The sequence below is a fragment of the Balaenoptera ricei genome, chromosome 8 (assembly GCF_028023285.1).
Source record: "Balaenoptera ricei isolate mBalRic1 chromosome 8, mBalRic1.hap2, whole genome shotgun sequence".
NCBI lineage: Eukaryota > Metazoa > Chordata > Mammalia > Artiodactyla > Balaenopteridae > Balaenoptera > Balaenoptera ricei.
The window spans coordinates 82,477,605-82,502,162 of record NC_082646.1 but is presented as its reverse complement, the minus strand read 5'-3'; the positions used below and the strand labels follow the sequence as shown (position 1 = coordinate 82,502,162).

The window sequence follows — 24,558 nt, the reverse complement described above, 5'->3', positions numbered from 1 at the left end:
AGGCCCCAGAAAGGGACAGTGTTCCAAGAGAAAGAGGAGCCTGGGCAGGCGATGTGGACTTACTACCAGAGTTCAGAAAATAGAGGGGTGTGCTGACATAGGCCTAAGACACTTTTGATCCAGACTCCCAGTGCCATGGGCACACTATGAGTGTGAAACAAAAGTTAAAGCATGGATGGAAGTAGTGTTTTCACTCGGTCTTAAGGTGACAGGTAGAGCTCTACAGCGGTGGCAGTGATTAAGACTTTTGAAATAGGAGGCTTGGTTAGGTCCCAAAATGTACGGACTAAAAATCTATGTACTATCAGGATTTCAGCAAGAGGAAATGCTGAGACTCCCCTTTTCGGCAGAGGTAGGGAAGGGACTGGGCACAACCGGAGTGGAACTTTCATGGCCAGTGGTGACACCTGTGTTCCATCACTGGAGGCAAGGCAGTGGCCATATAAGAAGCCAAGACCAGCAGGTCAAGCTGTCCAGAGGTTAACAAACATCATGTCCACTTATGAGTGTTGCATGCATCTTGTTTCTACCTTTTCTAGTTATTAGTTGAACGCAAGGAGTGAGGAGAACTGATCCATGGACAGGGGTAAGCTATGCTGGCAGTCCTTGGGAGTATTTATTTGGGGCAAGAGCAACTTGGTGGGGGGTGGAACTAGATTTTCTTTTCATTTGGCACATTCTTGGATTTGGTATCATAATTTATGTATTAAAAGAAATGCTGAGATCACCAGGTTGGTGAGGTCTGGAAATTGGGGTCACGTAATTCTGTAATAAGAGTAAACAAAAGAGATCTTTGAAAATATGAAGGCTCTTCCCAAGCATGCTAAAGACAGCCATATGCAGTCATGAAAAATGAGACCCTCCAGGCAACAGAGCAGAAACATGTTTTGAGACAAGTTTTATTTGAAACACAACCTTTATTTGAAACAAAAGCTTTATTTAAAAGAAGCCTTACTTGAAGAAAAACTTTGATACAAAACTATTTGAAGGCATTCTGGAGACTCTCACAGATGGGCAAAAGAAATTAGATCGTATATGCAATTGGACAGAGGAGATGCTTTATTTGAAAAAGAGAGAGCATGGCTACAACATCTAAAAAGTTGGCACTGTATATGACTACAAAGAAAAGAGAACTCTTGTGTTAAAGAAATTAATGTGTTACTGACATGGCTCATGGCCTGTGAAGACAAATAACCTTGCCATATCTTATAAAATACACCCACTGGAATCTTATCGACAGGAGATTCAGTTTCTATTCCGGACACTCTGCCTTAAGATACGAAGCCTTGACATGACCACATCCCAATCGGCATAAGCTCCTTCTAGATGGCGGGATATCTCAGTTCCTGCTTCATAGCTCCGTCGGCCATGAAGTAAGCGCCAGTTATCAAAGGTAATCACATCACCTAGACAAAAGATTTTTTTCAATATGAATATAATTCTGTGTGTAAATGATTTGCTGAGCTAGAAAATGTAAACTGCAAAATAGCATTGCTACTTGGTTCACATCAAGACACAACATGTTTATTTCTTTACATAAAACTGCACATTTGCTTTTTCATACAAATCAGGCCCACTGAATGGAGACTGCTTTAGACCTTTTGACATTTGAACTACAGAGCTTGGGGGGCGCTTGTAGATACTTTTATAATTCTTACTTAAAGTATTATCTCTGTATAAAACTTTTGAATTGTTCTTCCTGATGGTTACTTATCTCTTACTCAGAAGTGTTTTTTTTTTTAAATTGAAGTATAGTTGATTTATAATATTGTGTTAATTTCTGCTGTACAGCAAAGTGATTCAGTTATATATACATTCTTTTCCATTATGGTTTATTACAGGATATTGAATATAATTCCCTGTGATATATAGTAGGACCTTGTTGTTTATCCATTCTATATATAATAGTTTTCATCTGTTAACCCCAAACGTCCAATCCATCCCTTTCCCCAACCTTCTCCCCGTTGGCAACCACAAGTCTGTTCTCTATGTCTGTGAGTCTGTTTCATTTGTGTCATATTTTAGATTCCACATATAGGTTCATTTGTGTCATAATTTAGATTCCACATATAAGTGATATCATATGGTATTTGTTTTTCTCCTTCTGACTTAAGAAGTATTTATTTCTACTTTAACAGCTTCAAACAATTATAAGGATAGTGACATTCTTGGTTTGTCTTTCATGTTCTTAGTATTTTATGTACATAATTTTTATGCCTCATAAAAATCTTGAAAGGAGAGTATTATATCATATTTTCATAAATGAGAAAACTCTGCTCTGAGCAGTTGAGGCACTTGCCAGGAGATACACTGCCATTGAATGGTGAAGCTTGAATTCCAACTCCTATTTTGGGGGTATTTTTCTCCCATGGTATTTCCATTTTACATGTTACTGCTCTTAAACTCAACTTGGTGTTGACTTCATAGCAGCAGATTTATGGAGATTTCTAGTATTACCTTATTGTACCAAAGATCAATTCAAAAAATAATCACACATGAAAAGTATCTCCACTTGGCCCAATCAGCAGGAGGGAGAAATTATGCTTTTTATTTTAGATATCAAAAGCCTCAAGTTTGATGTCACTTCATTGAGTAGAGATAGTCCAGAAAAACCATAGTGCTTTCTGCTCCTTTATCCAAGTGGCTGGAATACTTCAAGTACTTCTTTATTTCACGTAGCACCATGTTTGCCAGATCAGATAAGCGTAATGAGTAAACCCTACTCATGTACTTTAGAGTGAGGCTCATGGAGATAATTTTGTTTATTTACCAAGATAGAAAAATTAAGTACAGATTTCAGTTTGTATTGATTGGCTATCAGAATAGAAAATATAAGTCATCAGTCTTCATATCAGACATGAGATTTTTTTTGGTCTGTAGCTTGTCTTTCAATATTTATGCTTTAGGTTAGAGGTTATTAAATTTTGGTGTGCTTAAGGATTACCTAGGAACTTATTAAAATGAGTACTTTAAAGTCTGGAGAGTCAATTTAGAGGAAGGGTAGGGGCCAGGAGTCTGCTATTTAAGCAAGTTGGCTGCTCACCAAGACTCTGATGTTAGTGTTCCACATGCCATGTTTGAGAAACACTGCTCTAGATATTGTGCTAAATGGTTAAGGTTGAAGAAAATCCATTCTTTCAGTTGCCTGAGAAAATGTGTTCACTGACCTGGATTCATCTTGAAAGTAAACTTGAATTCTTTACAATTCATGAGGTCAACAAACTCCTTCAGAGCAGCATAAAAAGGCTGAACTCTTTCAACAGGTATGTCAAATATTGTGTCTCTAGTTGCATTATTGAAGTTGATGCGAACCACTTGGCCTTTATCGTCTAATCTATTTTTCAAAGAGAAAAAGTTAAAATATAGAAGTCATGAAGTATCTTTTTACATTTGTAAGGGTCATTTCATCTTGGAAGATATTTCTGAAATACAATATTAAAGAATCCAAACACATGTACAGAAGATATTAAAGTATCTGTGGTACAATGTATTCATTTGTTTTTTTTCACATATTCATTTAGCAAGAATTTTTTGAAATCTTACTACATAAGTGCCAGAATTGATTCAAATTAATTTAAAATAAATGTTTCTGAGAAATTCCAGTTAAAATTTGTTTGTTTATTTAGGAAAATAAATTCATTCTTTATTCTTTAAAACAGTAGCTTTTACATATTATTAACATATTTTACATATGTTTGTAGCTTTTTACAAACAGTAGCTTTTACATATTTACATTTTACATATTTTACATATTAAAATATTTTTATGTTACAGTTCATAGGTCAATCACTTTATATGTTTCATCTATGGAGGTTTTAAATATGATTTTACTGGAACAATATTGGGAAGAAAAATTTGTTTTTTAAAAATTGGAAATACTCTGTTCTATTTCAACCCCTAGTTTATAGATGGGGAAACCGAGGCACAGAAAAAGAAGAGTCTAGCCTGAGGCACATTCTTTCTTTGGATCTTTCCATCTATACTATGTATCTTAGTGTATAGGCTTCTAGAAGACTGATACTGAATCTCATTTAATGTTGTATTCCCAGCAATTAACATAGATCCTGGATATAACAGGCAGTTATTAAATATTTGTTGCATATGTAACTTTGTATATATTTTTTCAGTACATTTAGAGAGTACCAAGGTCTTTTTAGTACCTTGGGAGATCCTAATATTGTGATCTCTATATTCTTTCCTAGAATATAAATCATGATCATGACAATGTAACATAATACTGTTTTCAATGTAACAAATGATAACATTATTTCTAAATTTAAGTTTGCTGGTTATAATTAGCAAGGCATGACCATTTAGACACAGAGACAAAAGGAAGAGACAAAATTTTTTTTTAGCTTATTCAGAAGGTGGACTTTTATCCAGTTCTAAAACATCAACCAACTTTACCTTTTCTTTAGGTACAGGAGGGATGGATAAAAACTGAAGGTGGGCAAGGATGGTGACAAAGTGCCAAGAATTACTCCTGCGCCAGCTTAGGAGGTGGTAATGTGAACCAACAGCTGACTGATGGGTCAAACTGAACAGACTGTCACGTTCCAGGGGTTGGTGACACTGATTTGGGGTCTAGATTACACTTAGCTGGCTGCTCACACAGAGTGAACCATTATCAACAAGCTAGGTTATGGGAGGACGGATGCAATGGCCTGTGGTATACAAAGTATGGCTATCTGGGCCCCTGTGCTTTGTGCCTCAGATTAATAGTCAATCCTCTGAGCCAATGGCAAATGTAATGATAAACTCTAAGAAATAGTGATTAGCAGCAACTCTTTGCTTATTGAATAGTGACTGAAAACTACCTATTGAACCATATAGGGGAAGAATGTAAGAAAGGAACAGGTTTTCAAAAAAGGCTCTTAGAACTTGAATTTATATGCATTGATAAAATACAAATATGACTGAATAGGCAGTGAAGGGCCCTCCCCTGTTGCTGCATCTTCTCCACATAGATAAAGGATACTCTGTGGCCTGCAGGTCGTGGCTTTATGAACAAAGAATCAAGGAAGAGGTCAGTCAGCAGAAGAGACTGTGGACCTCTGGGTTTGAGGGGTACAAAGGACAGTGCTTGGCCTTTCAATTGCCCCATTAGTGTTCATACTGCTGGTTTCAGACCCCTTTCACAGTTTCTGAGGGCATTTCGCCCTTTCATCTTATCTTTAAAATTCTAGCCTGACTGTTCCTGACCCACATTCCCTCCTCCCCCCCTGCATTATGTTCCGTACATATACCAATGACACCCTTTGTGTCATCCTCCGTGATACTGACAAGTATGTCACATCTTTGAAACTTCTTGGGGTCTTCCATCCCAGCCACTCTGGTGATGCTTCTTTTTCCACTAACACCGTAATTCTTGCATGGGAATGGTTATGCTAGTTATGAGCTCTCTCTTTTAGAGTCCATGTATGTATCCTCACATATCTTTGAAAGGAACTTCGTGATTCGTTAATCTCATGAAATCAGAATTGTGTGTCCCGTGGTACATTGTATTAAGTTTTCATTTCCCAGAGTTCACACATGTGGGCAAAAATAAGCAATTTCTCTGTGTGTGTACGTGTGTGTAACACAGCCTCTGTCTCTTTTCACCTGGTATCTACCTTCTATATGAGAAAATAAGAAACAAATTTGTTATTTAGCATTCTCAGTAATGACCTAAGGAGAAAGAGAAAGTAAATTTAGTTATGAGGTCTAGAAAAGATGTTATCCTGAGGATTGAAGAATGTTAGAGGAGATGAGTGGCTGGCATCTTGAAGATCAACCTAAAATGCAAAATTGAATCTTAGTAAGCAGGATATGCTGTGTGCAAAAACAGAATGAAAGGAAGGTTTTGATGTAGGATTATATGCTGAGGAAGGGTAAAAAGCCCCCAAAGATGAGGAATAACCAGCTATGTATTAGCTATGCATAAAGGACAAGCATTTAAACATAAACAAGCTACATGGTGACTGCAAATTAGTAAAAGCAAAACATCATCAGTGATGCCAATAATAGAACCCAAGGAAAAGACGGTAGAATCATCTCCTACAATCCAAGTGGATGCTGTGGATACGCCTCGTTAGTTAAAATATTATTTCTCATTGAGAGATGTGATGTGAATTTGTTGTGAGAATATCATTATGGTCTTGCCCACCACATCACATTTTATGCAAGAAAAATTTATTTCAGACTTTAAAAGCATCTCAAATCTTGCAAACAGATTATGTTCCCTCCTTGCTTTGGTCTTTAGAAACTCAGAGCTGAAATTAAAATCTATCACCAGTATATGTGTTGGATTATGAAAATTATGGCTAGGTAAAATTTATTCTGCCCTTTCTGATCCAGGCACTCTGACAGGGCTGTCTGTATATTATCTATCTCTATAATTCCCACTACAATTGTCATGTGGTAGGTATTAATATCACTCCTTTTTTTTTTTTTTTTTTTACTGACAATTACTCCTTTTCGTGGCTTAGCAAGAATAAGTCACTTGACCAACAACTCACAGATAAAAAGAGGAGTTGTGTTCATGTGACTGAATTTGTAACCAGTAGGATGCAACACTATAGCTTAATCTCACTATTATTTTCATCCTAGTTACTTTGTTTTTTATTGTACTGCATGATACTTAACTTTCTCAACAGCCTCCAAGATCTTTTTGTACTAGATAGGACATAAGCATCTCAAAAGACTTAAAAGATTTGACCACCAGGAAAATTAACCCAAACACTCAGGGGACCAAGGCCCTTGATTAACTGAAAACTCTCTTTGTTTCATCTCCTGTTGTTAAAAATACATTTTAAGTGAATTAATGTTAACCACTTGATATTCTCTAGGGATATCCCTTAGACCTTGATAATGGCCAAATTCTGGAATTTTATTGCAAAAAATAACAAAAGCAAATTATGATGATAGATATTCAGTTAATCTCACTCAAGGAGACCTTCAAGATGGCGGAAGAGTAAGACGTGGAGATCACCTTCCTCCCCACAAATACATCAGAAATACATCTACATTTGGAACAGCTCCTACAGAACACCTACTGAACGCTGGCAAAAGACCTCGGACTTCCCAAAAGGCAAGAAACTCCCCACGTACCTGGGTAGGGCAAAAGAAAAAAGAAATAACAGAGACAAAAGAATAGGGACGGGACCTGCACCAGTGGGAGGGAGCTGTGAAGGAGGAAAGGTTTCCACACACTGGGAAGCCCCTTCACGGGCGGAGACTGCGGGTGGCGGAGGGGGGAAGCTTCAGAGCCATGGAGGAGAGCGCAGCCACAGGGGTGCGGAGGGCAAAGCGGAGAGATTCCCGCACGGAGGCTCGGTGCTGAGTAGCACTCACCAGCCCGAGAGGCTTGTCTGCTCACCCGCCGGGGTGGGCGGGGGCTGGGAGCTGAGGCTCTGGCTTTGGAGGTTGGATCCCAGGGAGAGGACTGGGGTTGGCGGCATGAACACAGCCTGAAGGGGCTAGTGCACCACAGCTAGCCGGGAGGGAGTCCGGGAAAAGGTCTGGAGCTGCCAAAGAGGTAAGAGACTTTTTCTTGCCTCTTTGTTTCGTGGCGCACAAGGAGAGGGGATTCAGAGCGCCGCCTAAACGAGCTCCAGAGACGGGTGCGAGCCGCAGCGATCAGCGCGGACCCCAGAGACGGGCATGAGACGCTAAGGCTGCTGCTGCCGCCACCAAGAAGCCTGTGTGTGAGCACAGGTCACTCTCCACACCGCCCCTCCCGGGAGCCTGTGCAGCCCGCCACTGCCAGGGTCCCGTGATCCAGGGACAACTTCCCCGGGAGAACGCACGGCGCGCCTCAGGCTGCTGCAACGTCACGCTGGCCTCCGCCGCCGCAGGCTCGCCCTGCATCCGTACCCCTCTCTCCCCCCGGCCTGGGTGAGCCAGAGCCCCCGAAGCAGCTGCTCCTTTAACCCCGTCCTGTCTGGGTGAAGAACAGACGCCCTCAGGCGACCTACATGCAGAGACAGGGCCAAATCCAAAGCTGAACCCCAGGAGCTGTGCGAACAAAGAAGAGAAAGGGAAATCTCTCCCAGCAGCCTCAGGAGCAGCGGGTTAAATATCCACAATCAACTTGATGTACCTGCATCTGTGGAATACCTGAATAGACAACGAATCATCCCAAAATTTAGGCAGTGGACTTTGGGAGCAACGAGATATATATATATATATATATATATATATATATATATATATATATATATACATATTTTTTTTTTTTTTCCTTTTTCTCTTTTTGTGACTGTGTATGTGTAGGCTTCTGTGTGTGATTTTGTCTTATAGCTTTGATTTGACCATTTGTCCAAGGCTTCTGTCTGTCCGTTGTTTTTTTTTTAGTATAGTTTTTAGCACTTGTTATCATTGGTATATTTGTTTTTTCATTTGGTTGCTCTCTTTTTTTATTACTTTTTAATTATTTTATTTTTAATAATTATTTCTTCTTTTAATAACATTATTTTATTTTATTTATTTTTTCCTATCTTTCTTTCTTTTTTTCTTCCTTTACTTCTGAGCTGAGAAGGTGGGAGAGCTGAGGTCAGGACATTGGTCCACTAGAGACCTCATGGCTCCATGTAATATCAAATGGCGAAAGCTCTCCCAGAGATCTCCATCTCAACGCTAAGACCCAGCTCCACGCAACAAACAGCAAGCTACAGTGCTGGACATCCTATGCCAAAAAACTAGCAAGACAGGAACACAATCTCACCCATTAGCAGAGAGGCTGCCTAAAATCATAATAAGGTCACAGACACCCCAAAACACACCACTGGACGTGGACCTGCCCACCAGAAAGACAAATTCAGCCTCAAACACCAGAACACAGGCACTAGTCCCTTCCACCAGGAAGCCTACACAAACCACTGAGCCAACACTAGCCACTGGGGGCAGACACCACAAACAAGAGGATCTATGAACCTGCAGGCTGTGAAAAGGAGACCACAAACACAGTAAGTTAAGCAAAATGAGAAGACAAAGAAACACACAACAGATGAAGGAGCAAGGTAAAAAGCCACCAGACCAAACACATGAAGAGGAAATAGGCAGTCTACTTGAAAAAGAATTCAGAGTATTGATAGTAAATGTGATCCAAAATCTTGGAAATAGAATGGAGAAAATACAAGAAACGTTTAACAAGGACCTAGAAGAACTAAAGAGCAAACAAACAATGATGAACAACACAAATGAAATTAAAAATTCTCTAGAAGGAAACAGTAGCAGAATAACTGAGGCAGAATAACGGATAACTGACCTGGAAGATAAAATAAGGGAAATAACTACTGCAGAGCAGAATAAAGACAAAAGAATAAAAACAATTGAGGACAGTCTCAGAGACCTCTGGGACAACATTAAACTCACCAACATTCGAATTATAGGGGTCCCAGAAGAAGAAGAGAAAAAGAAAAGGATTGAGAAAATACTTGAAGAGATTATAGTTGAAGACTACCCTAATATGGGAAAGGAAATAGTTAATCAAGTCCAGAAAGCACAGAGAGTCAAATACAGGATAAATCCAAGCAGAAACACGCCAAGACACATATTAATCAAACCATCAAAAATTAAATACAAAGAAAAAATACTAAAAGCAGCAAGGGAAAAACAACAAATAACACACAAGGGAATCCCCATCAGGTTAACAGCTGATCCTTCAGCAAAAACTCTGCAAGCCTGAAGGGAGTGGCAGGACATATTTAAAGTGATGAAAGGGAAAACCTACAACCAAGGTTATTCTACCCAGCAAGGATCTCATTCAGATTTGACAGAGAAAGTAAAACATTTACAGACAAGCAAAAGCTAAGAGAATTCAGCACCACCAAACCAGCTTTACAACAAATGCTAAAGGAACTTCTCTAGGCAGGAAACACAAGAGAAGGAAAAGACCTACAATAACAAACCCAAATGAATTAAGAAAATGGTACTAGGAACATACATATCGATAATTACCTTAAATGTAAAGGGATTAAACGCTTCCCCAAAAGACATAGACTGGCTGAATGGATACAAAAACAAGGCCCATATATATGCTGTCTACAGGAGACCCACTTCAGACCTAGGGACACATACAGACTGAAAGTGAGGGGATGGAAAAAGATATTCCATGCAAATGGAAATCAAAAGAAAGCTGGAGTAGCAATTCTCATATCAGACACAGGAGACTTTAAAATAAAGACTATTGCAAGAGACAAAGAAGGACACTACATGATGATCAAGGGATCAAGCCAAGAAGAAGTTATAACAATTGTAAATATTTATGCACCCAACAAAGGAGCACCTCAATATATAAGGCAAATGCTAATAGCCACAAAAGGGGAAATTGACAGTAACAGAATCATAGTAGGAGACTTTAACACCCCACTTCACAAATGGACAGATCATCTAAAATGAAAATAAATAAGGAAACACAAGCTTTAAGTGATACATTAAACAAGATGCACTTAATTGATATTTATAAGACATTCTATCCCAAAATAACAGCATACACTTTCTTTTCAAGTGCTCAAGGAACATTCTCCAGGATAGATCATAACTTGGGTCACAAATCAAGCCTTGGTAAATTTAAGAAAATTGAAATCATATCAATTATCATTTCCAACCACAACGCTATGAGACTAGATATCAATTACAGGAAAAAAAATCTGCAAAATATACAAACACATGGAGACTAAACAATACACTACTAAATAACCAAGAGATCACTGAAGAAATCAAAGAAGAAATACAAAAATACCTAGAAACAAATGACAATGAAAACACGACAACCCAAAACCCATGGGATGCAGCAAAAGCAGTTCTATGAGGGAAGTTTATAGCAACACAATCCTACCACAAGAAACAAGAAACATCTCAAAGTAACAACCTAACCTTACACTTAAAGCAATTAGAGAAAGAAGAACACAAAAACCCCAAAGTTAGCAGAAGGAAAGAAATCATAAAAATCAGATCGGAAATAAATGAAAAAGAAATGAAGAAAACAGTAGCAAAGATCAATAAAACTAAAAGCTGGTTCTTTGAGAAAATAAACAAAATTGATAAACCATTAGGCAGACTCATCAAGAACAAAAAGGGAGAAGACTCAAATCAATAGAATTAGAAATGAAAAAGGAGAAGTAACAACTGACACTGCAGAAATACAAAGGGTCATGAGGGATTACTACAAGCAATTATATGCCAGTAAAATGGACAGCCTGGAAGAAATGGACAAATTCTTAGAAAAGCACAACCTTCAGAGACTGAACCAGGAAGAAATAGAAAATATAAACAGACCAATCACAAGCAGTGAAATTGAGACTGTGATTAAAAATCTTCCAACAAACAGCCAAGGACCAGATGGCTTCACAGGTGAATGCTATCAAACATTTAGAGAAGAGCTAACACCTATCCTTCTCAAACTCTTCCAAAATATAGCAGAGGGAAGAACACTCCCACACTCATTCTATGAGGCCACCATCACCCTGATACCAAAACCAGACAAAGATGTCACAAAGAAAGAAAACTACAGGCCAATATCACTGATGAACATAGATGCAAAAATCCTCAACAAAATACTAGCAAACACCCAATTGGGCGGTTGGGATTGACATGTATACACTGATGTGTATAAAATTGATGACTAATAAGAACCTGCAGTATAAAAAAACAAACAAACAAAACAACTAATACTAAACTTTCATTGGGTTATTTGTATGGACATATGTTAATATAAATGTTTCAGACATTACATGAAATTTCTAAAAATCTTATATGTTCTGGTATAATCTTATGTCATAATCCTAGTTATTACTTTAAAATGTATATCTCAGAAATAACTAATTTTCTTGTCAACTGCATTATTATGAACTTTCATCAAATCTTTAACCGTGGTCATTTTTTTTTTTTTTTAAGAGGGAAACTTTTTTTTTTTTTTTTTTTTTTATTTTTGGCTGTGTTGGGTCTTCATTTCTGTGAGGGCTTTCTCTAGTTGCAGCAAGCAGGGGCCACTCTTCATCGCAGTGCGCGGGCCTCTCACTATCGTGGCCTCTCTTGTTGTAGAGCACAGGCTCCAGATGCGCAGGCTCAGTAGTTGTGGCTCACGGGCCTAGTTGCTCGGTGGCATGTGGGATCTTCCCAGACCAGGGCTCGAACCCGTGTCCCCTGCATTGGCAAGCAGATTCTCAACCACTGCGCCACCAGGGAAGCCCCAACCGTGGTCATTTTTAAGTCTTTTGTCATTTACAGACAGTTCTGGATGTACTCTGATGCTTTTGCAAATATGTTCCTATAAAAGGGTTTCATCTTCAAGAAATTCATGGAAAAGACTCTGACAAGTACAGGTTTCTGGTAACTGACTGTACTGCTGAACTGAATGAATAAGCATTTTCAGAACTCTAATGAAAAACTGATGAACTCATAAAAGTGCTAACAAAAGATCAAGATAAAATAAAAATTAATTACATGGGACTGAGTGAACTGATGAGGATGAGTATAATTTTTGTGACTTTCTGTTTGAATTGAAAAAAAAAATCCCACAAGGACTCAGAGGCAAAGAATATACAAATCAATTTTCACTGCAAAGTAAAGGAACTGTTACAGTGGAGGTTTACTGGACTGAATGTCAATATTATGACATAGTATGAGTGTGTTTCATTTTTGGTAATTGCAATCATTGTTGCTTTTGTTGTGGTCATCCATGTACAATGCTTGGTGTCAGTCTATTTATCTCTTGTAAAAATAAAATACAGTGTGTGTGTGTGAAAAAAAAATACTAGCAAACAGAATCCAACAACACATTAAAAGGATCATACACCATGATCAAGTGGGGTTTATCACAGGAATGCAAGGTTTCTTCAATATATGCAAATCAATCAATGTGATAAACCATATTAACAAACTGAAGGAGAAAAACCATATGATCATCTCAATAGATGGAGGAAAATCTTTCAACAAAATTCAATACCCATTTATGATAAAAACCCTCCAGCAAGTAAGCATAGAGGAAGTTACCTCAACATAATAAAGGCCATATATGACAAACTCACAGCCAACATCGTTCTTAATGGTGAAAAACTGAAACCATTTCCCCTAAGATCAGGAACAAGACAAGGTTGCCCACTCTCACCACTATTATTCAACATAGTTTTGGAAGTTTTAGCCACAACAATCAGAGAAGAAAAAGAAATAAAAGGAATCTAAACTGGAAAAGAAGAAATAAAGTTGTCACTGTTTGCAGATGACATGACACCATACATAGAGAATCCTAAAGATGGTACCAGAAAACTAGTAGAGGTAATCAATGAATTTGGTAAAACAGCAGGATACAACATTAATGCACAGAAATCTCCTGCATTCCTATACACTAATGATGAAAAATCTGAGAGAGAAATTAAGGTAACACTCCCATTTACCATTGCAACAAAAAGAATAAAATACCTGGAATAAACCTACCTAAGGAGACAAAAGACCTGTATGCAGAAAACTATAAGACACTGATGAAAGAAATTAAAGATGATACAAACAGATGGAGAGATATACCGTATTCTTGGAATGGAAGAATCAAAGTTGTGAAAATGACTATACTACCCAAAGCAATCTACAGATTCAATGCAATCCCTATCAAACTACCAATGGCATTTTTCACAGAACTAGAACAAAAAATTTCACAATTTGTATGGAAACACAAAAGACCCTGAATAGACAAAGCAATATTGAAAAAGAAAAGCGGAGCTGGAGGAATCAGGCTCCCTGATTTCAGACTACAGTACAAAGCTACAGTCATCAAGACAGTATGGTACTGGCACAAAAACAGAAATATAGATCAATGGAACAGGATAGAAAGCCCATAGATAAACCCATGCACATATGGTCACCTTATTTTTGATAAAGCAGGCAAAATATACAATGGAGAAAAGACAGCCTCTTTAATAAGTGGTGCTGGGAAAACTGGACAGCTATATGTAAAAGAGTGAAATTAGAACATTCCCTACACCATACAGAAAAATACACTCAAAATGGATTAAAGACCTAAATGTAAGGCTAGACACTGTAAAACTGTTAGAGGAAAACATAGGCAGAACACTCTATGACATAAATCACAGCAAGATCCTTTTGGACCCACCTCCTAGAGAAATGGGAATGAAAACAAAAATAAACAAATGGGACCTAATGAAACTTCAAAGCTTTTGCACAGCAAAGGAAACCATAAACAAGATGAAAAGACAACCGTCAGAATGGGAGAAAATATTTGCAAACGAAGCAACTGACAAAGGATTAATCTCCAAAATACACAAGCAGCTCAGGCAGCTCAATATCAAAAAAACAAACAACCCAGTCCAAAAATGGGCAGAAGACCTAAATAGACTTTTCTCCAAAGAAGATATACGGATTACCCACAAACATATGAAAGGATGCTCAACATCACAAATCATGAGAGGAAAGCAAGTCAAAACTACAATGAGGTATCACCTCACACCAGTCAGAATGGCCATCATCAAAAAATCTACAAACAATAAACGCTGGAGAGGGTGTGGAGAAAAGGGAACCCTCTTGCGCTGTTGGTGGGAATGTAAATTGATATAGCCACTATGGAGAACAGTATGGAGGTTCCTTAAAAAACTAAAACTAGAACTACCATATGACCCAGCAATCCCACTACTGGGCATACACCCTGAGAAAACCATAATTCAAAAAGAGTCATGTACCACAATATTCATTGCAGCTCTATTTACAATAGCCAGGACATGGAAGCAACCTAAGTGTCCACTGACAGATGAATGGATAAAGAAGATGTGGCCATATATACAATGGAATATTAGTCAGCCATAAAAAGAAACAAAATTGAGTTATTTGTAGTGAGGTGGATGGATCTAGAGTTTGTCATACAGAGTGAACTAAGTCAGAAAGAGAAAAACAAATACCGTATGCTAACACATATATATGGAATCTAAAAAACAAAAACAGTTTCTGAAGAACCTAGGGGCAGGACAGGAATAAAGATGCAGACGTAGACAATGGACTTGAGGACATGAGAAGGGGAATGGCAAGCTGGGACGAAGTGAGAGAGTGGTATGGACTTATCTATACTACCAAATGTAAAATAGATAGCTAGTGGGAAGCAGCTGCATAGTACAGGTAGATCAGCTTGGTGCTTTGTGAGCACATAGAGGGGTGGGATAGGGGGGAGGGAGGGAAACACAAGAGGGAGGAGATATGGGGATATATATATATATATATGTATAGCTGATTCACTTTGTAATAAAGCAGAAACTAATACACCATTGTAAAGCAATTATACTGCAGTAAAGCTGTTAAAAAAAAAATCTCACTCAATAGCTAAGTTTTTTTTCTTTTTTTTTTGTTTTTTTGCCTCTGTCCTCTAGCCCTGAAGAATCTGCAACCATATTGTGTCACAACAAAATGGTAATTTGTCATGGGGTTTTAAGGTAACTTTTTTTTAATTGTTGTATTTAGCCCATTTATATTTAATGTCATTATTGATAAGGTCATGTTTAAATCTACAATCTTACCATTTATTTTCTCTTTTTTTCTTGAATTTTATTATATTTTATTTTTTATAAAGCAGGTTCTTATTAGTTATCCATCTTATACATATTAGTGTATGTATATCAATCCCAATACCCCAATTCATCCCACCACCACCCCCCCACCCCCCTGCTTTTCCCTCTTTGTGTCCATACGTTTGTCCTCTACATCTGTGTCTCATTTCTGCGTTGCAAACTGGTTCAGCTGTACCATTTATTTAGATTCCACATATATGCTTTAATATATGGTATTTGTTTTTCTCTTTCTGACTTACTTCACTCTGTGCAAAAGCTTTTAAGTTTCATTTGTTCCCATTTGTTATTTTTGTTTTTATTTCCATTACTCCAGTGGGTAGGTCAGAAAAGATCTTGCTGTGATTTATGTCAAAGAGTGTTCTTCCTATGTTTTCCTCTAAGAGTTTTATAGTGTCTGGTCTTACATTTTGGTCTTTAATCCATTTTGAGCTTATTTTTGTGTATGGTGTTAGGGAGTGTTCCAATTTCATTCTTTTACATGTAGCTGTCCAGTTTTCCCAGCACCACTTATTGAAGAGACTCTCTTTTCTCCATTATATATCCTTGCCTCCTTTGTCATAGTTTAGTTGACCATAGGTGCATGGGTTTATCTCTTGGGTCTCTATCCTGTTCCATTGATCCATATTTCTGTTTTTGTGCCAGTACCATACTGTCTTGACTACTGCAGCTTTGTAGTAAAGTCTGAAGTCAGAGAGTCTGATTCCTCCAGCTCCGTTTATTTCCCTAAAGACTGCTTTGGCTTTTCGGGTCATTTGTGTCTCCACACAAATTTTAAGATTTTTTGTTCTAGTTCTGTAAAAAATGCCATTGGTAATTTAATAGGGATTGCATTGAATCTGTAGATTGCTTTGGGTAGTATAATCATTTTCACAATATTGTTTTTTCCAATCCAAGAACATGGTATATCTCTCCATCAGTTTGTGTCATCTTTGATTTCTTTCATCAGTGTCTTATAGTTTTCTGAGTACAGGTCTTTTACCTTAATAGGTAGGTTTATTCCTAGGTATTTTATTCTCTTTTTGCAATGGTGAATGGGATTGTTTCCTTAATTTCTCCCTCTGATCTTTCGTTGTTAGTGTATAGGATTGCAAGAGATTTCTGTGCATTAATTTTGTATCCTGCAAATTTACCAAATTCATTGATTAGCTGTAGTGGTTTTCTGGTGGCATCTTTAGGATTATCGATGTATAGTATCATGTCACCTGCAAACAGTGACAGTTTTACTTCTTCTTTTCCAATTTGTATTCCTTTTTTTTCTTTTTCTTCTCTGATTGCCATGGCTAGGACTTCCAAAACTATGTTGAATAATAGTGGCAAGAGTGGACATCCTTGTTTTGTTCCTGATCTAGAGAAATGCTTTCAGTTTTTCATAATTGAGAATGATGTTTGCTGTGGGTTTGTCATATATGGCCTTTATTATGTTGAGGCAGGTTCCCACTGTTTGCCCACTTTCTGGAGAGTTTTTATCATAAATGGGTGTTGAATTTTGTCAAAAGCTTTTATTGCATCTATTGAGATGATCATATGGTTTTTATTCTTCAAGTTGTTAATATGGCGTATCACATTGATTGATTTGTGTATATTGAAGAATCCTTGCATCTGTGGTTTAAATTCCACTTGGTCATGGTGTATGATTCTTTTAATGTGTTGTTCGATTCTGTTTGCTAGTATTTTGTTGAGGATTTTTGCATGTATATTTATGAGTGATATTGGTCTGTAATTTTCTTTTTTTGTAGTATCTTTGTTTGGTTTTGGTATCAGGGTGATTATGGCCTCATAGAATGAGTTTGGGAGTGTTCCTTCCTCTGCAATTTTTTGGAAGAGTTTGAGGAGGATGGGTGTTGGCTCTTCTCTAAATGTGTGATAGAATTCTCCTGTGAAGCTATCTGGTCCGGGGCTTTTGTTTGTTGGAAGATTTTTAATCACAGTTTCAATTTCATTACTTGTGATTGGTCTCTTCCTATTTTCTCTTTCTTCCTGGTTCAGTATTGTAAGGTTATACCTTTCTAAGAATTTGTCAAGTTCTTCCAGGTTGTCCATTTTATTGGCATAGAGTTTCTTTTAGTAGTCTCTTATGATGCTTTGTATTTCTGTGCATTGAATATCTTTTTCCACCCCCTCACTTTCAGTGTGTATGTGTCCCTAGGTCTGAAGTGGGTCTCTTGTAGACAGCATGTATATGTGTCTTGTTTTTGTGTCCTTTCAGCTAGCCTGTGTCTTTTGGTTGGAGCATTTAATGTATTCACATTTAAGGTAATTATTGATATCTCTGTTCCTATTACCCTTTTCTTAATTGTTTCATTTTTGTTTTTGTAGGTCCTTTTCTCCTCTTGTATTTCCCACTTAGAAAAGTTCCTTTAGCATTTGTTGTAGAGCTGCTTTGATGCTGCTGAATTCTCTTAGCTTTTGCTTGTCTGTAAAGCTTTTGATTTCTCCATCGAATCTGAATGAGTTCCTTGCTGGATAGAGTAATCTTGGTTGTACGTTCTTTCCTTTCATCACTTTAAATATATCATGCCACTCCCTTCTGGCTTGTAGAGTTTCTGCTGAAAAATCAGCTGTTAATCTTATGGGAGTTCCCTTGTATGTTATTTGTCATTTTTCCCTTTTTGCATTTAATAATTTTTCTTTGTCTTTAATTTTCGTCAATTTGTTTACTATGAGTCTCAGTGTGTTTCTCCTTGGGTTTTCCTGCCTGGGACTCTGTGCTTCCTGAACTTGGGTAGCTATTTCCTTTCCCATGTTAGGGAAGTTATTGACTACAATCTCTTTAAATATTCTCTCAGGTCCTTTCTCTCTCTGTTCTCCTTCTGGAACCCCTATAATGTGAATGTTGGTGTGTTTAATGTTGTCCCAGAGATCCCTTATGTTGTCTTCATTTCTTTTCATTTTTTTTTTTTTTTCTGTTTTGCAACAGTGGATTGCATATTTCTGTCTTCCAGGTCACTTATATGTTGTTCTGCCTCAGTTATTCTGCTATTGATTCCTTCTAGTGTATTTTTCATTGCAGTTATTTTATTGTTCATCTCTGTTTGTTTGTTCTTTAATTTTTCTAGGTGTTTCTTCTTTAATTCTTGTAGGTCTTTGTTAAACATTTCTTGCATCTTCTCGATCTTTGCCTCCATTCTTTTTCTGAGGTCCTGGATCATCTTCACTATCATTATTCTGAATTCTTCTTCTGGAAGTTCCCCTATCTCCACTTACTTTAGTTGTTTTTCTGGGGTTTTAGCTTGTTCCTTCATCTGGTACATAATCGTCTGCCTTTTCATTTGGTCTATCTTTCTTTGAATGTGGTTTTTGTTTCACAGGCTGCAGGATTGTAGTTCTTCTTGTTTCTGCTGTCTGCCCTCTAAGTTAACTTTTAAACAGTGAAAGCTGTCCTGTTAAAACTGGGAATCCCAGGAGCTATTTTATCTTTTTCCCACCCCAATGACCTACCTCTCAGGGTATGTTATTCTGAACTAGGATTTATTTTTGACATCTGTCTTTCTCTCACACCGTCATTCAATCTGTCATGAAAATATGCTGTTTCAATATGCAAAATATATCCCCAAGTAGACCCTTCTCCATACTGCTGCTATCGCCACCTGGACCACTCATGTTCAAGTTACCCTCATCTCTGACCTCTGGTCCTGTAGGAGCTTCCAACCTGGTCTTCCTGCTCGTGCCCTTGCTCTTATACACTATATTCAGCACAGCAGTCATGGTGATCCACTTAAAATGTAAATGACTTTATATAAATATAGATGGCTCTCTTTTGATCAAAATCTTCCAGCAAGTCCTTATTTCACTAAGAATTAAAGCTAATGTTATTACAATGACTAGTAAGGCTCTATATAAACTTACCCCCACCTGGCCTCCTTTTGTAATACTATCCCCCCATTGGCCTCATTGCTGTCCCTTGAACACACCGAGCATCTTCTTAGGGTTATCCTAGGAACTTTGCTCTAGCTGTTCATCTTCTGGACAAACTTCCTCACTCCTTTAAGTTTTTGCTCAAATATCGCCTACTCAGTAAAGCTTATCCTTGACACACTATTTAATGATACAAATTTCATCCTCTCTAAGTCTTTGGCTCTACATATTCCCCTATCCTGCCTTACTTTTCCTCTTTTCTTAAGCACTTAAAATGTTTTAACATTCATTGCAATTTACTCATATATTTTAAAATTCCTAATTCTCCCCTCCCCTATTAGAAAGTAAGCTACATGAATGCAGGAATCTTTGTTTTGTCCACTGATGTATCCCAAGCACCAAGAAGAGTGACTGGCCTCAGTAAATATTTGTTGAATGAATAAATGAAGATCATATGTGTATATAAGAAAGCTGAGTTAGTATACTGAGGATTTGATTATTTATTAAATGAGTCTATTTTCATATTATTTGGCTATTTCTCCTAAAAGAAGAATACAAACTCAGTTATAAAATTGGAAACACCCCAGCATTCATTAACTGAGGTTGGATTAAATAAAACATGTCCTAGAAACACAATGTAGGATAATTCTCATATAAGAGAATAAATGTGTGGCCTTTGTAGATACTTGAAAAATTACTGTGAAATAATGTTAAATGAAAAAAGAACACAAAACATTCTGTGTAGGGAACATATGAGTTTTTGGCATCAGTCTGGGGAGATGTCACTGTTTAATTCTCAGCCCTTGTGGTTCAGGTGAGGCTGACCTTACTCCAGAGATGAACATGTGATCCAGGGACAGCCAGTCAGAATTCTCTGACTTCCTAGCCGTGGTGATTGCTTCCAGTATAGACTTGAACACATGTTGAGCAGCGAATCTACATCTTTGTGTTAGCTATTGGGAAATAAGTGTTTTCTGTGTGCTGTGATTACCAGCTCTAATAACAATGAAAACTTGGAGCTTCTATTGATTATCTTTGAAAATGAAGCCAACACAGAGAATATGTTGGCTAAGAGGTGAAGGAAAAAAAGAGATCAATATCAGATGATATTTTTAAACTCCTGGACCTACCTAATTTGAGTTATATTTTTTCACTTCTGAAAGGGTCCCGATTAGCATACAATCACACTGATTATAACTCTGTAGAACTTATATTTTAAAAATGAAGTGTACATGAAGTCTTAGTTACTTTTTTATATTGATTAAGAACAGGGAATTTGATAAAGAATTTTTTTAATGGTGAAAGGGTTCTTTTTTCCTCTTTCATTCAAGAATTGGATTAAACAATTAATAAAAACTAAAGCTTGGGAGTTAACTGAATTTTTCTGTTGTTTAAGCTTTAGGTTAATGAAGCCTTTGCTGTCAACAGTTTTACTGCTCTGACAAATTTAGAAACAGTACTTACTCTATAATTTTGTGTTTGGATTGTACAGAGAAATCGCAGTAATCCACTCCAATGTCTGTAAAGTCCACAAAGGTAGAGGACAGAATCTGGAATGCCCAAGGATTTTTTTCCTTGAGCTTTTGGCATACGTTAAATCCATCTACAATTTCTGAATCACCCCCAGTGACTGTTTGCTTTATGCAGTGCAGAAGCTGAACCTATGAAAAGAAACAGAGGACTATGTTTTAAAATGGTATGCACTTAACATTTTTGACAGTTTTAGGGAAAGATTCATAAAAGTAATTGAATTAAAATCAGCAAACCTTTTATATCTGTCTCTTTGGTGACAACAGAGAAAGAGGTTAGGGAGAAAAAGTTGCTTGTAATCAATAATTTATAGTTCAAACATTGTTACAGTTGAAGACAAGGGCACAGGCATATAATGTTCATTAGTAAACAAAAGGCACAGATCATAAGAGCAGTGATCTTATGAGTGAGCACTCTGTGTTGACTTTACAGAGGGGGTAGGATTTAATATGGGCAAAGGAGGATGGATAAAATTTTGGATACATAGAATAGAATGACCAGAGCTAATCAGGTGGCAGAGTTGATGGGTATGCAAAAATGCATACTTCACTGGGTCTCAAAAAGTTTGGCTGCAGTAGAGGGTCACAGCTGGGAACAGTAGATCCAGCTGGAAAGGTAATTTAGGATTTCATCAGGGAGAGTCTGGAATGTCAGATGAAAGATATTGGACTTTCTTATGCACAGAGGGGAATCGTTAAAGTCTTTTGAATATGGAAGTAACATAGTCAGGACTGAGTTGGAAATTATTAGTCTAGTGGTGTTGACAAGAGATACATTTTTTAAGGGGGGGAACTAGTGAGAGAGTAACTACTTGAGAATCTAATGCAGTAGTTCAAGCGTAATGATAAGGGAATGAGGAAGGATGTGGCTATGAGGATGAATAAGCCTAAGATACACTGGGAATGAGAAACCAAAAGGAGTAAGTGTTAGTTACTTTTACTAAGAGTTAGGGAAAAATGTTTAACATTATTTCATTTTGAAAAACTAAATGTAGTAATATTTTAACAATATTCTTTTGAATGGAGTTGGTTTGTTTTCCTCGGTTATATGATTCTTTTTGGTAAGTCAGCATGGGTGGGTGATTTTGAATACCTAAAATTTTAATACCTAAATTTAGATAGTAATTTTTCTGCTTAAAGAAACTAACACTATTCCGCTTAAAGAAACTAACACTATAAACTAAAACTTCCTCTTTACTGAATAAAATAAAAATAAAAGCCAGTGTCTGACAGTTCTTGTAGAAAGGAAGAGGCAAATATGATCAAATACTCAGACTAGTGGGATATCAGTATAAGTGGGGAAAATATCTATTTGGCTTGGTTATCTCCGTAGATGGCTAGGGCAGTGCTGTCCATTAGAACTTTCTGTGATGATGGAAATGTTCTTCTGTGCTGCCCAATATAGTAGTCGCTAGTCCTATACAACTACTGTGCACTTGAAATGTGGTTAGTGTGACTTAATTAGATTAAATTACAATGTAAACAATCATAGGTGACTAGTGACTACTATATTGGATAGTGCAGATCTAGAACACAAATTCTGCCTCCTCCCAAATCCACACAAAATTTCTCAATATTTAAAATTTTATACATACTTGATCTTAAATTATGATGTTATAATGCATATTTATTGATTCCTCACAACAGTCCTTAGAATTCGATAATTTCATCTCCATTATATAGATGAAGAAACTGAGAGTCAGGTGTAAACACTGGCCAGCTGGTAAGAACTCTGCTAATACATGGCAAAGCTAATGTTCAAATCTCAGCCTATTTGCTTCAAAGTCCTCATATAGCAAGTTCCTTTCCTGTAATAGGAGAAGTCCCTTTATCGTACTCTTACTAATTTGGTATTGTGTGGTGTGTGTGTTTATGTGTTTTGTAAACTTAAACTTCCATTACAGGTTGATAATACCTTATTTTCTGCTATTAGGAGATAACTTATCTAAATGAATAATGGTTCGTCCTTAAATTGATGCTATTTTTTTAAGCTTGAAAAAATATGTGCATAAGCTGACCAAGTCATTGTAGAGAATTATCTCATCGCCAGGGCAATGAGGGGTGAAACAGCATGATTAAAAAGAAGATGAAATGGAAATATCAAACTCAAGTCTTCCAAACTCCAAGAAGGCAAAGCAATAGCATAACTTTGTCTTTGGGAGAATCTGAGTGCTCTTTAAATCCTTTTATACTCTGCCATAATGAAGTCACAGAATATTTCAAATACAAACCTTAAAAAAAAAAAGGTCAGCTGATGTCTTTTACATGTGGCAAGGCCAACTAATAATCTTCTTTTGTACATTTACATTTTAATGCCATCTTATGAAAGAAAAAAGATGATGGAGCCAGACAATACTTTCATCGTGAATTCAAAAGGTAAATATAGGCCTGATGTGTATAAAACCCAATTTGATGTCATGTAAGTCATTCAGAACCAAAAATATTTTCTTTTTAAATGTTACTTTATGGCAGCATGTGACTTTTGGCCCAGACAAAGACAGTGAAGGAGCAACATCTGTGTTTCATTAAAGATGTCTCCTTATCCTCCCCCACGTGATTGAAATTGATCAAACTGAACTCTCAACAGGTAACTCATTATCCAGATCATTTCATCTGTACTGAAAAGAGCATTGATTTATTTTATTTGTTATAAAAGAGCTCAAACTTTGGTTCAACCCCTGAGTAATTCAAAATGGAAATTTAAACAATAGCACAAGCAGGTGGCTACATTTTATTCATTATTTTACCAGAATCTAGACATTTCAGGAATCATTTTTTATTTAAAAATCTCCTATCAGATCACTTAGATTTGGATATTTCACTTGCTGGTAGAGATTGGTACAATTTTGTGGCATTTTTCAACCTCTTTTTGGCATACTTATTAAGTCTCTATTACATTCAAGGTGCTGGGTTAAGTCTTGAAATTTATGGAAGTATAAGATTCAATTCCTGTATTTCAAGAGTTTGTAATATATGACAATGTCTATAAATAATCAATATTTTATAGAAATTATGGTAATTAGAAAGTCCAACTCAAGATCCCTATGGTGTGGTGAAAAAACATGATGGAGGCCTGGTTTCAAGTTCAAGTTCCCTATTAATCAGATGTCACCCTGTGAAAGTATTTAACCATGTTGGGTGCCATTTCGTCATTTAACATAAAAAGACATGATGGCTCCTGTCTACCTTAAAGGAATTCTAAGAGGCATCAAATAAGGCAATATAAGTAAAAATGCTTTGAAAGAATTTAAAATGCAGAAAAAAATAATATAAAATGCTATGAAAATGTCAAGCCTTATACTTCAGGGACATTTATGAAGTCATTTAATCACTTTTCCATAGGCTTTCAATTTTAACCCAGAAACAAACATAAACTCATAAAAAGCAGATAATTTAAAAATTTAAATAGAACCTAGTTTTCTAGTCTAATTTTAAAAACTTTATTCCATTTAACTTCTCCAACCCCTTTGGCAGATGAACTGAGCTGATTAGTTTGGCTTTTAACCCTCAGGGTTTTAGAAAATTTCTGGGCCACATTTAAAACAAATCACATTGTGTGACTTCCCCTCAATCCCTACCCAAAAAGGTGACTATTGAGGGTCATTTCACTGTCGTCATTTAGTTCAGAG

The 24,558-nt window shown here is 37.0% G+C and overlaps 1 protein-coding gene across 6 annotated transcripts in view; it reads right to left on the bottom strand.

Annotated features, from left to right (window-relative positions):
- Positions 1-953: 953 nt before the first annotated feature.
- The window catches only part of BBOX1 (gamma-butyrobetaine hydroxylase 1), an 81,509-nt gene continuing 57,904 nt past the window's right edge, over positions 954-24,558 (bottom strand). For all 6 annotated transcript variants that reach the window (XM_059929611.1, XM_059929612.1, XM_059929615.1 and 3 more), the window contains 3 exons: positions 20,865-21,061; positions 3,168-3,334; positions 954-1,406 (listed from right to left, as the gene is read on the bottom strand). In XM_059929611.1, the coding sequence (XP_059785594.1) occupies positions 1,246-1,406; positions 3,168-3,334; positions 20,865-21,061 (525 nt within the window). In that variant the 3' untranslated portion in view covers positions 954-1,245. The remainder of the gene's footprint in view (positions 1,407-3,167; positions 3,335-20,864; positions 21,062-24,558) is intronic.